Below are 18,890 nucleotides of genomic sequence, written 5' to 3'. Positions count from 1 at the left end.
TGGCCTCTGCCCAGGAGATGCCAGTAGCATCCCCTCACAGTTGTGGCAACCAAAAATGTCTCTAGATGTTGCCACATATTCCCTGGGGCCAAAGTCTACCCCAATTGAGAATTACTGACATAAACCATGTATGCAGGGGAGACTTCCCTGGTGGTCCAGTGGTTAAGACTCCGCGCTCCTAATGCAGGTGGCCCAATTTCGATCCCTGATCAGGGAAGTAGATCCCGCATGCCACAATGAAGATCCTGAAGATCCCATGTGCTGCAACTGAAAAAAAAAAAAAGATACTGCATGCTACCACGAAGCTCCTGCCTGCCGCAACTAAGACCCGGCGTAGCCAAATAAATAAATAAATATTTTTAAAAAAAACAAGTATGCAGGGGTTTTCGTTGTTATTGTTGAATAGCTTTTTAATTATAAATTTAATATTTTAATTGATATAGGGGTATGACATTTTCTATTTTTTCTTTTTTTTTCCCACATCTTTATTGGAGTATAATTGCTTTACAATGTTGTGTTAGTTTCTGCTATACAACAAAGTACATCAACTCTATGTATACATATATCCCCATATCCCCTCCCTCTTGAGCCTCCTTCCCACCCTCCCTATCCCAGCCCTCTAGGTCGTCACAAAGTGTCAAGTTGATCTGCCTTTGCTATGCAGCAGCTTCCCACTAACCAATCCATTTCACATTTGATAGTGTATATATGTCAATGCTGCTCTCTCACTTCGTCCCAGCTTCCCATTCCCCACCCTGCATCCTCAAGTCTGTTCTCTACATCTGCGTCTTTATTCCTGCCCTGCCACTAGGTTCATCAGTACTGTTTTTTTAGATTCCATATATCTGCGTTAGCATACGGTATTTGTTTTTCTCTTTCTGACTTACTTCACTCTGTATGACAGACTCTAGGTCCATCCACCTCACTACAAGTAACTCAATTTTGTTCCTTTTTATGGCTGAGTAATATTCCATTGTATATATGTGCCACATCTTCTTTATCCACTCATCTGTCGATGGACATTTAGGTTGTTTGCATGTCCTGGCTATTGTAAACTGTGCTACAATGAACATTGTGGTACATGTGTATCTTTTTGAATTATGGTTTTCTCTGGGTATATGCCCAGGAGTGCGATTGCTGGGTCATATAGTAGTTCTATTTTTAGTTTTTTAAGGAACCTCCATAGTGTTCTCCATAGTGGCTGTCAATTTACATTCCCACCAACAGTGCAGGAGGGTTCCCTTTTCTCTACACCCTCTCCAGCATTTATTGTTTCTAGATTTGTTGATGATGGCCATTCTGACCCATGTGAGGTGATACCTCATTGTGGTTTTGATTTGCATTTCTCTAATGTTTAGTGATGTTGAGCATCTTTTCATGTGTTTGTTGGCCATCTGTATGTCTTCTTTGGAGAAATGTCTATTTAGGTCTTCTGCCCATTTTTGGATTGGGTTGTCTGTTTTTTGATATTGAGCTGCATGAGCTGCTTGTATATTTTGGAGATTAATCCTTTGTCAGTTGCTTCGTTTGCAAATATTTTCTCCCATTCTGAGGGTAGTCTTTTCATCTTGTTTATGGTTTCCTTTGCTGTGCAAAAGCTTTTAAGTTTCATTAGGTCCCATTTGTTTATTTTTGTTTTTATTTCCATTTCTCTAGGAGGTGGGTCAAAAAAGATCTTGCTGTGATTTATGTCATAGAGTGTTCTGCCTATGTTTTTGTTTTTGTTTTTTAATTTTATTTATTTATTTATTTGTATGTTTTTATTTTTGGCTGTGTTGGGTCTTTGTTTCTGTGTGAGGGCTTTCTCCAGTTGCAGCAAGCGGGGGCCACTCTTCATCGCGGTGCGCGGGCCTCTCACTGTCGCGGCCTCTCTTGTTGCGGAGCACAAGCTCCAGACGCGCAGGCTCAGTAGTTGTGGCTCACAGGCCTAGTTGCTCCACGGCATGTGGGATCTTCCCAGACTAGGGCTCGAACCCGTGTCCCCTGCATTGGCAGGCAGATTCTCAACCACTGCGCCACCAGGGAAGCCCTCTGCCTATGTTTTCCTCCAAGAGTTTTATAGGGTCTGGCCTTACATTTAGGTCTTTAACCCATTTTGAGTTTATTTTTGTTTCTATTTTTTCTTGAGTCAGACTTGGTTAACTTATGTCTTTTAAGAGATTTTTACATTTCACCTCTGTTGTTGGACTTATTGGAAAAAAAATTGTTAATAATATTCTCTTTTTATCCTTTTAATGTCTACTGGTTATGTGATAATGGATACAGATTATCTCTCATACATTCCTGATTTTAGTAATTTGTCTTTTTTTCTTGATCAGTTTTGCCAGAAGTTATCAGTTTTACTGATCTTTAAAAACGTGTACCTCTTTTGTTTCACTGATTTTTACCTCTTTCTCTGTTTCTGTCGCATTTATTTTTGCTCTTTATTATTTACTTTCCTCTTGGTTCGAATTTGTTTTTTCTAGATTTTTAAGATGGATCATTGATTTTAGACCTTTTATCTTTTTAATATGTGGATTAAGCTATACATTTCCCTCTAACTATGCTTTAGCTGCATTTTACAAGTTTCAGAATTTTCATTTTCATTCGATTCAAAATGTTTTCTCTGTTATTTCTTTTGTCATGATTCTTTGGAAATGTGTTGTTTTAATTTTCAAATATTTTAGAATTTTCCCAGATGTTTCTGTAGATAATTTCTAATTTAATTCCATTATGCTCATACAGTATACATTATGAAATTTTAGTCTTTTTCAATATATTGAGACTTGTTTTATGTCCTAGATATAGCTTGTCTTAGGGAATGTTCCTTGTGTCCTTGAAAAGAATGTGTATGTTCTGCTGATGTTGGGTTAATGTTGTATAAATGTCAGTTAGGTCATGTTAGATGATAGTGTTGTTCAAGTCTTGTATAATTTTGCTGATTTTCTATTTGTTCTGTGAATTACTGAGAGAGGAGTAATAAAATGTCCACCATAATCTACTTGGCTATTTCTCCTTTTGCTCTTTTTTTTCTCTTTTTGTTTTGAAGCTTCGTATTTATGTCTTCTAGATGAATCGACCTTTTTACCATTAATGTAATGTCTTTTTTGCCCTGGTAATGGTTCTTATTATGAAGTTTTTGTCTAACTTTAATTTAGCCACTGAAGCTTGCTTTCACTTAGTGTTTACATGATATTTATTCTTCTATCCATTTACTTTTTATCCATCTTCATATTTAAAGTGGTTTTTTTGTATGTAGCATATATTTGGGTCTATGTAGGCAGTCTAATACTCTCTTCTTTTTAAATGGAGTGTCATTTATTGGTATGACTTGTTTTAAATTTACTATCTTGCTACTTCTTTTCAGATTGTCCCATCTGGTCTTTGTTTCTTTTTATCTCATTTCCTGCCCTCTTTTGGATTAAATGAGTTTTTTAGTACTCCATTTTAACTCCACTGTTAGCTTATTCAATATACCTTTGTTTTAGTTTTTCAGTGGTTGTTCTTGGCCAACAGTTCTCAAACGTTATATTTTTACAACTGCTTTGGATTCTGGGTATGAAGGATCTCAAAGAGTTCTTGTTTATGGGGATTGTCTGTCAATTACTGCTGTACCCAGAATTAAAACTGAAAGAATGAAATATTTATTAATTCACTTAAAAAGTGAAATTGGCCATCCCTTCTCCCCTCCCCCCCCCTTTTTTTTTTAACCTGTGAGTGCATGTCATGAAGAACACAGTGATTAGTAGTACAGTTTGGTGTCTCTGCCTTGATTTGTGCTAAGGCATCAACAGTTTTATTCAATATTGCTTTAGCAAAATTAGTGCTAATGTCAACACATTGACAAACTATTAGCACTATTAGGACTATAGTTTTGACTTTGCAAACCTCATGAAACCATCTCTGGGACACTGTTGAGAACTGCTGCAGTAGGGCTTATGATATTTATCTTTATCACAATCTATGCTCAAATAATGTTATACCACTTTGAGCATAATGTAATAACCTTACAACAGTATACTGCCTTTCTCTCCCTTCTGATTTTGTGCTGTAAGCCCCTCAGTACACTGGTATTATTTTTGCTTTAAGTAGTCAGATAGCCTTTTAAAAATGACTTATATATTTTTGTCTCTTATTTATGTCTTTTCTAAAATATTTTCCATATTTACTATTTTTGGTGCTTTTTATTTCTTTGTGTAGATTCATGTTTTCATATGATGTATTCTTTCTGCCTGAAAGATTTCCTTTAAAATATAGAGCAGGTCCACTGACAACAGATTCTCTCAGGTTTTGTTTGTCTGAAAGCATTTCTATTGTGCTTTTATTTTTCAAAGATACATATTTTTTTTGGTATAGGGTCCTAAATCAACAGGCTTTTTCCCCCATTATTTTATTATTTTTTTTCTTCCAGCAATTTAAAGGTTTTTCCATTGTCTTCTGACTTGCATAGTTTCAGGTGAGTCTGAACATTCATGTCTCTCCTGAATATCCTGTGTAATCAGTGAAGACTTTCCATTCTGGTTGGTGGGAATATGAATACTTCTCAGCCGTGGGTGAGCTCTGGAAACTGTTTTGCTTACCACTCCACGGTAATTGTTCTTTCCCCGGAAGTTGTTTTTTGCCCAGCCTTGTAGTATTTCGCCTTACACATGTGCAGTTTGGTATTCAGCTGAAGACTCAAGAGGACTCCTGTGCAGATTTCTGGAGCTCTTTCTCAATGGAGTGCTTTTCTGCTACTCTGGCCCACAAATTCTGGCCCCCCTTGACCATTCCAACTAACAGCCAGGCTTTCTTCAAGTTTTCCCTTCCTGCCCTGGATGTCCAGAACTGCCCCCATGCATACTAATGGGATGATCGATAGGCTCACCTTGTTTGTTACCCCTTTGGGATCCCAGAGGTTGTTTTCAGCAAGAAAGTTGGTATGAATTACCCAGTCCACCAAGTGGGAATCTACCTATCTTTCTGAAGAATTTTTTTGTCCAACATGTATATATTAGTTTTAGGAATGTAGATGAAAACCAAATACTTACTTGTTTCTAATTACATATTCAATTCGCATATATAATAATATATTAAGAAATAGTGTCTTTTTATTCAGATCTGTTTGCATACATCTTTGATGTCAGTACATTCAGCATCACTGACCACTTTTGCGGTCTTTAACCCCAGAGCACATCATCTTCACTTTCGTCAAAGTTGTAGGAGATATAGTGCTTTTTAAGTGTATTATCTTGTTACTAAAATTTTGTCTCAAGCCACAAGTTTCCAGATGCATTACATTTTTTCTTTTATTTGTTCTATAATTATAAAATTATGATCTCTACAACCTGATCTCTTACTATATTGTTCTTTAAGGTAATGTTTAAAAGGCTCTTTATGATAGTTTGCAATTGAATGGTTATACCTCCGGGAATCCTTCATTACTTTGTGTCCATTTTCTTCCTTTCCTTCTCCAATTTAACAAAGCCACGACAAAAAAACCTATTAAAAAAAAAAATCACCTTCCAGGGGCTTCCCTGGTGGCGCAGTGGTTAAGAATCTGCCTGCCAATACAGGGCACGTGGGTTCGAGCCCTGGTCCGGGAAGATCCCACATGCCACGGAGCAACCAAGCCTGTGCACCACACTACTGAGCCTGTGCTCTAGAGCCCGCAAGCCACAACTAGTGAGCCCACGTGCCACAACTACTGAAGCCCGCGTGCCTAGAGCCCGTGCTCTGCAACAAGAAGTCACAGCAGTGAGAAGCCTGCGCAGCGCAACGAAGAGTAGCCCCCACTTGCCACAACTAGAGAAAGCCTGTGCGCAGCAATGAAGACCCAATGCAGCCTAAAATAAATAAATTTATTTTAAAAAATTATTTTAAAAAAAAAATCACCTTCCAAACTAGTGTTGACTGAGATAGTTTGAAGATAATGCACCTTCTCCAAATAGTGCTTTGCTGTTCAAATTAATAGAGAGAAAGCACCCATAAAATTAGATGTTGTTAAGCAAATGTGCTTTCTCTTTTCTAAGAGATTATTTTGAGGAAAAACATCTTTTTCGTTTATGTGAATCCAGTATTTCTTTGCCTTGGAATTGTAAGTAATTTTTTCTACTTTATGCTTGTGGAGATGACAGCAATTGCCTACCATCTTTTGATCAGACTTAGAATTAATTGCCTGTTTGACTCAAATTTTCTTACAGTAACTAGAATAAATTATCCTACAGATATTTGCCAGCCTGCCCCTAGCGCTGGTTTCATCTTCTATTCTAGTTACCCCAGTTAAAGTAAACATTCCATAGAACAATATTTTGAGTGAAAGATGAAGAATAAGTTAAATTAAAAAAATAAACAGGCTTCATTACAATACCCCATAAAAATACGTTCCCTAAGTTAAAAGAAAAACTAAATGCCTCTTAACCTTTGGTAGGTAGCTCCCAACAACTCATGAAAATAAGTCAGTTAAAACTGACCTTTGAAAAAAAAAAAAAAAAACAAACTGACCTTTGGAATTCCCTGGCAGTCCAGAGGTTAGTACTGTGCGCTTTCACTGCCGAGGGCCTGGGTTCAATCTCTGGTTGGGAAACTAAGACCACACATGCCGCGCGACATGGCCAAAAAAAAAAAAACAACCAAACAACAACAACTGACCTTTGTTGGCAGGAAATGAGGTAGATCGATGTGATATTTTCAAACGGTGATTTGCTATAGCTAGCATTATTTACTGATTTCCTTGGACTATGATATTTCCAATTGCTTTTTAATATTATAAAGTTTCTTCATAACTTATAAAATTATCAATTTTTTGTTCCTTATTAAACTTCTATGGAAGGAATATACAGGGGATTTTTATGACATGACCCACATGGATTTAAAGTGAAAATGACTTCAGGAATTTCTCCCATGAGATATTATTTGGTTGTATTTTTAAATGAAATCTTATTATGTATATCAACTACTTATCAATAACTTGAACACTATTTTCTCTCTCTATTGCCTTCGACTCATTTAAGAATTATGTGATTTTCCTCACCTATAGGGATAAGCCCTAATTAACTTTAACTCATTGATAAAGCTTATTTTTCAGGTCATTGTGATTGCGTGTTGAATGAGGTGTTTCCTGGGACCTTCCAGGAAAGATGCTTTCTTTGTATTTTGTGAGAGTTATTATTAGAAGAGCAACTAGAGGATCTTTGAAAGTTATGCTATGAGGATGTGACAGCTGGCTTTGCTACAATCATTTCTCTGAGCAGCAAGCCAACCTCCAGATGAAGCCCACACATGGAGGAGGGCATAGCTGAGAGAGTAGTAGAGAAGTGGAGTCTCTGATTGGTGCTGTGAGCCTCTTGGTCAAATAGAGACCACAGTTAGCTAAATATATGGAATATTAGTCCTGTGGTCTGATACATTTGCCTAAATGTATTTGATATCACTTTGTGATTATTTTTGAAAGTACTGATATTTAATATTTTACTATTTCTAATATAATTTGTAATTTTAATCATGTTAAAAGAGCATCTTAAGTTATTTGGCAAATATTTAAGTCATTAAATATGTATAAATCTATCCTACTTTCAGATAAGTATGGATTGATGTCATGTTTTAAGCTTTTAAAATAATTATTCTCTAGAAATTTAAAGCATTTTTATGCTAAGCATCTGTGATAGGAAATACTAGAATACAACTTCTTTCCTCTCTCATGTGAAAAATATTTGAGTGACAATTCTGTATAAAGCTCATTTGTAAGGTAGATACATAAATAAATGATATTTATGTACTTGCTTTTGTCTTGCCTTTCATGTTAAATGTGTACTTATTTAGTTAATTTTTAATAAAAGACTTTTCATTTTTTGTTCAGACTTCCAGTGGCTCTCCATTTTGTTCATCATGAATTCCAAATATTTTTGCCCGTGAAAGGCCCCATAATTTAGCCTATACTTTATTTCTCATCCTTTTTCATATTCAGTGAGATTAATGTGTTTCCCTAATCCATGCCTTTGCTTGCTCCCCCTGGCATGTTCTGTCCAATCCTTTCTGTCTATGTAATTAATACCTATCATTTTTGCCCCAGTTCTGATCCCAACTCTTCAGTAAAATCTTTGTGAGTTATCCACCGTGACTATAAAATGATCTCTCTTACAAACAAACTACTTTATTTCTTGTAAGAAAAGTCAAACAGTACTGAATAATTTAAAGTAAGACAAATGCACTTCATTTCTAGTCTAACCCTCCAGAGGAAAACCCCTTATAGTTCAAATTCCTTGATATTTTTCTATGTAAACTTGAGCATATATGACTTATTTGGTTATCACTTCTTTTGACTGCCATATCGGAGAGTACAGTTCTATAGGCTTAATCATATTTGTTTGATTTTTCTTTTGGCAAGAATACTTCAAGAATGATGCTATGTACTTCATATTGCATCAGGAAACACATACTATCTGGTGGTCTTTTAAAATAATGTTTAGATGGATCAGTGATTGAGGTATTGTTAGCTTGATCTTCCCACTTTAAAGTTCTCCATCAGCCTCTCACTGAATGGTTTCATCTGTCTCATTATTTTAAATTGTCATAGATAATTACTTGACTGTCTGCTAATACATAGTAAGATAATAGATCGTTAAAAGGCCAAGCTCTGGAGCCTACCCTGCCTGCAATTTATGACCTTTGGCAAGTGACTGCACATCTTTGTGCCTCAGTTTCCTCTACTGTGAGTTAGGTGCCTCACAAGGTTGTTTCAAGGATTAAATGTGTTAAGTGTTTAAAACAATGCATGGTACATTGTGACAGTAAATGCTAGCTGTTATTAATATATTGATTTAGAAGTTTTGGGGGGGTGGTGGGATGAATTGGGAGATTGGGATTGACATATATACACTAATATGTATAAAATAGATAACTAATAAGAACCTGCTGTATAAAAAAATAAATAAAATTCAAAAAGAAAAAAGTTTTATTTTGCTATCTATGTACTGGCATTTGTTTGCGTGGAACGTGCTTTATTGGATAGTATTCATTGCATTCTATCTGGCAGTGAGACCTGGTCACATTGTAGGAAGACAAAGTGCTGTTTAAGTGATAACAAACCTCATATGTATTTAGCATCTATGGTTTTTAATAAGAAAAACATTAGCAGAAACGGGGATTTGTTACACTTGAGTTTGTAATGAAGAAAAGAAACATTGATCATAATTACATGTGTATCCTAGATATTAGGAAAGAAAATTTCGAAAGAGAAAAAGAAATGAGTGACCCCATGGCTTTTGACACTGAAAGGCTATGCAGTTCTTTGAAATGGGAATTAATAAAAATGAAAGTACACAGTTCTAAATAATTTGAGAAGAAGTCTCTAAAAATCCAATGCAGTCATGCAAAGGAACTCTCAGATTAACAGCATAGATTTAGTAGGTGGAAGGAGAGATGTAAAACTAAAGACAGTTATAAAACAATAGTACAAACCATTATAAACAGTGGCAGGAACCATAAAGTAAGCTTGAAGTTTATAGAAAATGACTAAGACAACATAAACTGTTTTTTAACGTGATATCAAATAAGATGAATCTTCAACAAGATTATCAGATTTTTAAGAGGGATGGAATCATCAGTTCATATTTTGCAACTGTCAGATTCAGTAGGGAGAAACAGTCTTTGAGTTAGAAGAGATAACAATATTAAAAGAATTATAGGCCATGGTAGGAAAGCAGCTAGTTAGTAAGTGAAACATTTGACCACTTTAAGTGCATTTAATTTTCTTCATTTAAATTAATGTCTTCTCTAGAAGCCAGTGGGCTCACAGATCTCATGAAATCACTGAGTAATCTTTGAGAATGTCATGGCAAATATATTCGTTATCTGGAGATGATCAAACACTAGCTTGACTTTTTTTTTAGAACGGGGAAAATGTGGGTTCTGGAAATTACAAACCATAATCTTGTTACTGATCTTTTGCAAATTTCTAGAAATAAATTTCAGAAGCTTGTGAACATTTATGAAAAAAATGCTCAAATGTGGAAATTTAAATGTGTTCACCAAAAACATATCATGTTAAATTAACTTCACTTCTTTTAAGAGAATTATCAATTCAGTTGAATGAGAAAAATACTGTAGTAACAGTCTTTTAATTTTAGTGAAGTATTTGACAGTCTTTGGCTGTATTTTTGGATAAGATATGTTGGTGAATTATTGTTTCAATTTAGAGTAAGTAGGTAGATTTATAGTAGTTAGATTCAGAGTAGGTTGAAATCCAAAACCAGTGTTTGATTAGAGGTTCAGTGTCACCCTTGAGAGAAATCTTCAGAGCATTGCAGCAGGATTACCTATTTCTTGTGTCAACATTTCCATCATTGATCTTGGCTGAAGGTTTAGAAAGTAGGCTTATCTGCTGTAGATTATTAAAAGCTGGACTTGGATAACTGATACCATAGAAAGTAAGCAGGAATATCTTTCTAAAACCTTAGCTAATTAATCTAGTACATTTATATCTTCCCCTCTTTTAACATACTTTCATACTTTACATATAATATAAATTCATAGTTTATATTGCTTCAGGGGGAAAAAAGTGACTTTTTTTGTCTACCTGATCTTTTTACCAAATTAATGTATGAATTGTATATATTCCTTATTATAGCATAATATCTTTAATGATACAGATTTAATAATGCAAACTGCAAATTGGAAAAGTTAGTTGCTGCATATGTATATTTTTGTCTACTCTAGGAATATGAAGCACGAACAGGGAGAACCTGTAAACCACCACCTCAGTCTTCAAGACGAAAGAATTTTGAATTTGAGCCACTCTCTACCACTGCCCTGATTCTTGAGGATCGACCATCGTAAGTATTTTAGTGATCATCAGGCACACTGTTTGAATTTTAAACTTTAATTTTTCTTATTACTATTTCATTTAAAAGATACCAAGAAATTAGTTAAAGAAATGGGTTTGTTAGAGAAAATTATTTTTAATCCCAGAGATGAATCCTAACACTAATAGGGAAGAATTGTTGATCTCCAAGCTTTATGCATATTTTCTAGAATCTCTGTGACCCAGTGTATGAAACATAAAATCTTGGCTTTTTATATCTGTTCCTATTTCAACCTTCCTCTGCCTTATCTTTTTTTTTTTAATTGAAACATAGTTGATGTACAGTATTGTTTCAGGGGAAAAAAAAGTGACGTTTTTGTCTACCTCATCTTTTTACCAAATTAATGTATGAATTGTATATATTCTGTATTATAGCATAATATCTTTAATGATACAGATTTAATAATACAAACTGAAAATTGGAAAAGTCACTGCATAAGTATATTTTTGTCTACTCATACTACTACATAATGATTTGACATTTACATACATTGTGAAATGATCACAGTAAGTCTAGTAACCATCCCTCCTGATACAAAGTTATTGCAATATTATTGACCATATTCCTTATGCTGTATATTCCATCGCTGTGACTTATTTATTATATAACTGGAGGTTTGTTCTGCTTAATCCTTTTCATTTATTTTGCCAATACACACCCCCCGCCTTATCGTCACATGATAGAGCAGTTATTTTTCCTTTCTTGACATTTAATATGCACTTATGATGTATTTGTCCTTTTTGCCTTTTATGCCACGCAACTACTGACTGTCAACCAGTTGGTTTACTGTTAAGAATATATTCTTTTTTTAAGTATTTATTTATTTATTTAGCTGCGTCGGGTCTTAGTTGCGGCACGTGTGATCTTTTGTTGCAGCACGCAGGTTCTTCATTGTGGCATGCGGGCTCCAGAGCGCACGGGCTTGGTGGTTGCAGTGCGCGGGCTCTCTAGTTGTGGTGCACAGGCTTACTTGCCCTGCGGCATGTGGGATCTTAATTCCCTGACCAGGGATCGAACCTGTATCCCCTGCATTGGAAGGTGGACTCTTTTTTTTTTTTTTTTTTTATAATTTTCTCATTTGTTTATTATCTATCTCCCCATTAGATTATAGGCTCCATGAATATTGGGACTATATGTATATGATCACCAAAGATGAACAAAGATAGTAACATGATAGGTAGCATGATCTTTTTTTTTTTTTTTTTTTTTAATTATTATTTATTTTATTTATGGCTGTGTTGGGTCTTCGTTTCTCTGCGAGGGCTTTCTCTAGTTGTGGCAAGCGGGGGCCACTCTTCATTGCGGTGCGCGGGCCTCTCACTATCGCGGCCTCTCTTGTTGCGGAGCACAGGCTCCAGACGCGCAGGCTCAGTAACTGTGGCTCACGGGCCCAGTTGCTCCGCGGCATGTGGGAACTTCCCAGACCAGGGCTCGAACCCGTGTCCCCTGCATTGGCAGGCAGATTCTCAACCACTGCGCCACCGGGGAAGCCCCGTGGATTCTTTTTTTAAAAAATAAATTTATGGGCTTCCCTGGTGGCGCAGTGGTTGAGAGTCTGCTTGCCAATGCAGGGCACACGGGTTCGAGCCCTGGTCTGGGAGGATCCCACATGCCGCGGAGCGGCTGGGCCCGTGAGCCACAACTGCTGAGCCTGCGCGTCTGGAGCCTGTGCCCCGCGACGGGAGGGGCCGCGATAGTGGGGGGCCCGCGCACCGCGATGAAGAGCGGTCCCCGCACCGCGATGAAGAGTGGCCCCCGCTTGCCTCAACTAGAGAAAGCCCTCGCATGAACCGAAGACCCAAAACAGCCAAAAATAAAATAAAATAAATAAATAAAGTAGCTATAAAAAAAAAAAAAAAAAAGAGCTAAAAAAAAAAGCCAAAGAAGGAGAGCTTTAAAAATAAATAAATAAATAAATAAATTTATTTATTTATTTTTGGCTGCATCGGGTCTTTGTTGCTGCGTGCCAGCTTTCTCTAGTTGAGGCGAGCCGGGGCTACTCTTCATTGCGGTATGCGGGTTTCTCATTATGGTGGCTTCTCTTGTTGCAGAGTATGGGCTCTAGATGCAGGAGCTTGAATAGTTGTGGCACACAGGCTTAGTTGCTCCGCGGCCTGTGGGATCTTCCCGGACCAGGGATCGAACCTGTGTCCCCTGCATTGGCAGGCAGATTCTTAACCACTGTGCCACCAGGGAAGTTCCTGGAAGGTGGATTCTTTACCACTGGACCACCAGGGAAGTCCCTCACCTACATAATTCTTTAAGAGTAAGGCTTTTTCCTTTCTTTCATGTCTTTGTTGACTTCTTCAGCCTTCAGTGAATTCTTTTACTTTCTGAATGCTTTTAAGACTTTCCGTTATGTGATTTTCATAAATTAGATTATGGTTGCTTTGGTGTGGTTTTCTCATGTTCCATCTGTTTGGGGTTCATTGAGCTTAATGTGTCTGTGCATTTATAGTTTTGTGTCGATTTTGGAAAAATTTTAGCCTTCGTTTCTTCAACAGTTTTTTGTTCTGCCCTCCCTCCTTTCTTCTGAGATGTCCATTAAACATGTTACTTGATATTTTTCCATGTCCCATAGCTCATTTGTGTTTTTGGAGGGGTATTCTTTCTCTCTGTTTCATTTTGTATAGTTTTATATTATTATATCTTAAAGTTCACTTATATTTTTTTCTTCTGCAGTGTATAATTTGCTGTCAATCCCATTTTTTGAATTTATCATTTTAGAAATTTTCATCTGTAGACATTTGATTTGGATCTTAAGTTTCTCTTATCATGCTCCTGCTTTCTTCTACCTTCTTGAGTATGTTTATAACAGCAGTTTTATCGTCCTTGATTTATAATCCTGTTATCTGACATTTCTGCACTATTTCTGCTGATTGATTTTTCTTCTCATTATAGTGTATTTTCCTGATTCTTTACATCCCTGGTAATTTTTATTGGATACCAGCTGTTGTATTTTTACATGGTTGGATATTGGACTTTCTTGTATTACTTTAAATATTTTTTTGGTTTGGTATGCAATTAAGTTATTTGGAATTGGTTTGATCCTTTTGATATAAGCATTGTTAGAGTGCTTCCAGAACAGCCTTTAGGGCTAATTTATCCTTACTACTGAGGCAATACCCTAAGGACTCTATCTGATACCCTGTCTATTAGGAGGTCTTTCTACTTTGACGGGTCAGTCCAGTGTGATTTTCAGATTGTTCTGCCTATTTCTTGTGTTTCTTTCCCTGGCCACCATAGTTTAATCACATGCATGCATAGATCAGTGTTCAGGCAAAGCCTCGCAGCTCCTTTCTCTCTGGTACTCTGTTATGCAAATTCTGTCTGTCTTGGACTCCCCAACTTCAAACTCTATTTCCTCAACTCAGCAAGACCGGTGGGCTCTGTTTTGGCACTCTCTCCTACCACTGAGACCTGGAGACAGGCTGTAAGGTCAGGCACTTGCAGGGTTTCCTTGTTTATTTCCTTTCTCATAAGGACCACTGTCTTGTGCTGCCTGTTGTCCAATTATCTTAAAAAATATTGTTTAATATATTTAACTCATTTTTCTAATTAATTAAGACAAGAGGATAAACCTGACTCTCTTTTTCCATTATGGCCTGAAGCAGAAATCTTAACCTTTATTCCTCCCTGCTACAACATACCTGAGGAATCTGACTAACTCAAGAAGAGAAGAAGTAGAATGTATAAGTTGAAAGTTTGTCACATACCTTTTCCACCTAGCCTGTTGAAAATAATTTAAAAATCTAATTCCAAAAACTGGACCTTATTATGACATTTAGATATGGTAATATTCAAATGTGTTTCTTCTTGCGTAGTCATGTATCTAAATCACTGCCTCTGTGAAGCCTTTGATTTTATAAACCAAAATATGGTATATGCAAGTAACTGATTATCAAATTTTTATTCAGAATGGTATCTTAAAACTCTAGTAAAGTGGAAAGCATTTTGTTATAAAAATATACCTGCACTTACATTATGATCTAGGAATTCTGCTCTTAGGTATTTACCAAGAGAAATGAATGTAGATAGCCACACTTGAATATTTATAGTAGTTTTTATTCATAGTAGCACCTAACTGGAAACAGTCTAAATGTCCATCCACATAGATAAATGGAACATTATTCACCAATTAAAAGGAATACATTACTAATACACAGAACAATGTGGATGAATATCAAAAATATGCTGAGCCATAAAAAGAAACGAAATTGAGTTATTTGTAGTGAGGTGGATGGACCTAGAGTCTGTCATACAGAGTGAAGTAAGTCAGAAAGAGAAAAACAAATACCATATGCTAACACATATATATGGAATCTAAAAAGAAAAAAAAAAATGGTCATGAAGAACCTAGCGGCAAGACGGGAATAAAGACACAGACCTACTGGAGAATGGACTTGAGGACATGGGGAGGGGGAAGGGTAGGCTGGGACAAAGTGAGAGAGTGGTAGTGTATATATGGACATATATACACTACCAAATGTAAAATAGATAGCTAGTGGGAAGCAGTCACATAGCACAGGGAGATCAGCTCGGTGCTTTGTGACCAGCTAGAAGGGTGGGATAGGGAACGTGGGAGGGAGGGAGACACAGAGGAAAGAGATATGGGGATATATGTATATGTATAACTGATTCGCTTTGTTATAAAGCAGAAACTAACACACCATTGTAAAGCAATTATACTCCAATAAAGACGTAAAAAAAAAAAAATATATATATATATATATATATATATGCTGAGCAAAAGAAGTCAGGTACAAAAGAATCTATACAAAATTCTTTAAAGGCAGCTGACTAATCTGTAGTGATAGAAATCAGATATGTGATTGCTTAAGGTAGGAGGTAGGTAAGTATTAAGTGTAAAGGGGTCAAAAAGAAACTTTCTGGAATGATAGGAACATTCTATATCTTGATTGGTGTGTTGTTTGCGCAGGTATATAAATTTGTCAAAACTCAACAAACAGTACTCTTAAAATATGTTTTTCCGTTTTGTTGTGTGAAATTATACCTCAAAAACGTTGACTAGGGATTTCCCTGGTGGTCCAGTGGTTAAGACTCCGCGCTCCCAATGCAGGGGGCCTGGGTTCGATCCCTGGTCAGGGAAATAGATCCCTCAGGCTGCAACTAAGACCTGACCCAGCCAAATAAATAAATAAATATTTTTTTAAAAAAGTCGACTAAAAAAAAAAAACTATAGTAAGTGGGTTTAACAAATAACCTAGGATTATTGGCTAAAATTGGACATGTTTAAATGATATATAAACAAATATATATGATATATAAATTTATATACACACATATGTATAACAAATATTAGCAACCTGGATTCTGATTCTTTTCTAAGATGCAGAGTTCTTTTCAACCTTAGACTTTCTTAATGTATGAAATGTGAAGGTTGGGTTAGAAATTCTTTGTATCCAGCTATAAAAAGAAAAGAAGTCAATAAACTTAAGTTAGTCTTTTAAAAGTTGATGTAAAACTTGTTTTTCCTCAGAAATCTTCCTGCCAAATCTGTGGAAGAAGCTTTACGTCACCGACAAGAATATGATGAGATGGTGGCTGAGGCTAAAAAACGAGGTATAAAACTTAACTCCAATTGGTATATTTAATTTATTGGTATCAATAGGAAATTAATTTCAGTAGGCTGGAAGATGGTGAAATTGACCAAGCCTGTCTTTAAGATGATGCTGATTTCTTATTTTTCTAACTAAATTTGTTCTTAAAGAGAAATAAAATATCATTCTAGAATCACAGTTTTTCTGTAAGTACTTTTACAAAACTATTATGAGGAGAAAGGCAGCAAGCAGACTATCTATGAGAGACTCTGTAATTGTGTCATAAACCTGGGACTACTAGTATCTTAATTTATAAATGAAGATATTATTCATGAATCTATTCATGAAATAATTTTTACTTGTTTAAAACAGAAATTAAAGAAGCACATAAAAGAAAAAAAATAATGAAAGAACGATTTAAACAGGAAGAAAATATTGCAAGTGCAATGGTAATTTGGATCAATGAAATACTACCCAACTGGGAAGTAATGTAAGTAAGCAGACTTTTCCTGAATTTCAGTCTGTCTCCAAAGATCTCGTTTCCAATTTTGTATTTTTATGACTTCCAGCATGTATCTTATGTTTTGACTAAATTATACTATTAACCAATGTTTGAAAATTTTCATGCTTATCTCTGTGCTTTGCTTTTGTAAATCCCTCAGTCTCTAATGCCTACTTCCCTTACTGACCACCCTCTGTGCCTGTCAGAATTTTACCTATCATTTGAGTCCCATCTGAAATATTAGTTGATCCATGAAACTTCTAATTTCCTCAGTTACCATATTTTCTTAATTCTAACATACCATCTATTGCAAGATGCACTATTGATGTAATAGCAGGTTTTTTGGCAAAGAAAATGTTAAATATGTACATTCATTGTAATATGCACTTATTAAATGTTAAATATTAAAGTGACTTCTAATATGCTTCTCTCATAATCAAGATAGTAAGATACATATGATCTTTCCCTTCTGTAATGTCTCATTATACTTTGAGACTAATACACTTCTTGCCTTACTTTGCCTTTTATTTTTTGACAGTATTTTTATACATACCTTATTTTTCCTCTAGACTGGACGGTAGGAGATGTCTTCTGCAATGCCTAGTGTAGGATGTGCATTGGGAATTTGTTGAATATTGTCACAGTGTGACAGATACTATATTAGGCTCTTTATACAAGTAATCACATTTGATTCTTATAACCTTTACTCCCATTTATTTTATAGGGAAGCTCAAAGTCAGAGAGGTTAAGTGATTTGCCCAGGGTTGTACAATTAATGAACGGTTAACCAGATTTGAACTCAAGTCTATCTGATTTTAAAGCCCACACTTCTTTCAGTAGACTGTGCTGCCTCTCAAAGACTAGGGCTTTACACATAGTAAATATGTTGTGATTTTGTTTTTGGTACTGAATTGACAATGCATTTTTATGTTCCTTTTATCTTCTTTTTTCATAATTGTCCCCATATTTCTGATTCTCTCATTGTATCCTTAGTATAAGCAGCAGTTGTAGAAGGCAGTTCCCTTTAAATTGCTATATATTTTTAGGCTTTTTTTGCCTACATACATGAACCCAAGAAAAGAGTGCATCACATACTTAACTCTCTATGTTCTGAAAAATCATTAAGTCACTTGGTCATAGACTAGATAAACCATCATGCAACTAGTGTTTTTGGTATAAAATGTAACTTTCTCCTTTTTTTCTCCCCCTTTAATTCTAGGCGTAGTACAAGAAGAGTTCGAGAATTGTGGTGGCAGGGATTGCCCCCTAGTGTCCGTGGGAAAGTTTGGAGTCTAGCTGTAGGAAATGAACTAAATATCACTCCTGGTTTGTATTCTATATTCAGTTACTCCCACACATGCAAACAGCCATCTTCAGCCTTCCAAAGCAGATTAGTAGATTGGTCATTTGAAAAGGCCATATATGGCCATATACCATATATGTCATTTTAAGAGCATGCTTCATTCCCTACCCCCTTCTAAAACCTGGTAAGATTTAATAAGTAAGTTACTATATTTCATATTATATAAATAAAGTTTGTGGGTTTTCTTTTAGTTTACAACCATCAATAATAATCTTGACATCTAAATATCTTAACTGTAGGTAACTTCAAAAACTTCTGGGTCTAGGTAACAATAGGTGAATAAACATATACAAGGAAAAATAAAATAGCTGTGGAAAAGTTTCCTCTTTTTTCAAAAAGCCATAAATATTGAGGGAAAGCTAGAAATTTCTTTTCCTATCTTTCTACCCAAACCAGTCATTTTGAATATTTTATTTAAAAATTTTAAAGTTTAAAAAACAAAAAGAAGTAAGATTCTCATTGTTTTTATTTTCTTAAATTTCTTAAAACCTTGATGCATAGGAGTAAAATGTAGATAGGAGTAAAATGTAGTGTAGTTTTGATGAACTAAAAAAAATTACATACAATAAGGATATTATCAGTAGGGTAAAATAATTAGTAATAAAAGATACTAAATGGTCTGAGTGATAATGATAATGCCAGAT

General features: G+C 35.6%; 1 protein-coding gene across 6 annotated transcripts in view; it reads left to right on the top strand.

Annotated features, from left to right (window-relative positions):
• The window catches only part of TBC1D12 (TBC1 domain family member 12), a 124,654-nt gene that overhangs the window by 82,502 nt on the left and 23,262 nt on the right, over window positions 1-18,890 (top strand). For 5 of the 6 annotated variants that reach the window (XM_036828754.1, XM_036828753.1, XM_036828757.1 and 2 more), the window contains 4 exons: window positions 10,675-10,790; window positions 16,321-16,403; window positions 16,754-16,871; window positions 18,103-18,209. In XM_036828754.1, coding sequence (XP_036684649.1) covers window positions 10,675-10,790; window positions 16,321-16,403; window positions 16,754-16,871; window positions 18,103-18,209 — 424 coding nt within the window. Of the gene's footprint in view, window positions 1-10,471; window positions 10,557-10,674; window positions 10,791-16,320; window positions 16,404-16,753; window positions 16,872-18,102; window positions 18,210-18,890 lie in introns of those variants that run through there. The other variant, XM_036828756.1, reaches the window with a different exon arrangement.

Source organism: Balaenoptera musculus, chromosome 16 (genome assembly GCF_009873245.2).
Source record: "Balaenoptera musculus isolate JJ_BM4_2016_0621 chromosome 16, mBalMus1.pri.v3, whole genome shotgun sequence".
NCBI classification, from domain to species: Eukaryota; Metazoa; Chordata; class Mammalia; order Artiodactyla; family Balaenopteridae; genus Balaenoptera; species Balaenoptera musculus.
Note: the sequence above shows the minus strand (reverse complement) of the source record. Positions and strands in the feature narration are given on the sequence as shown.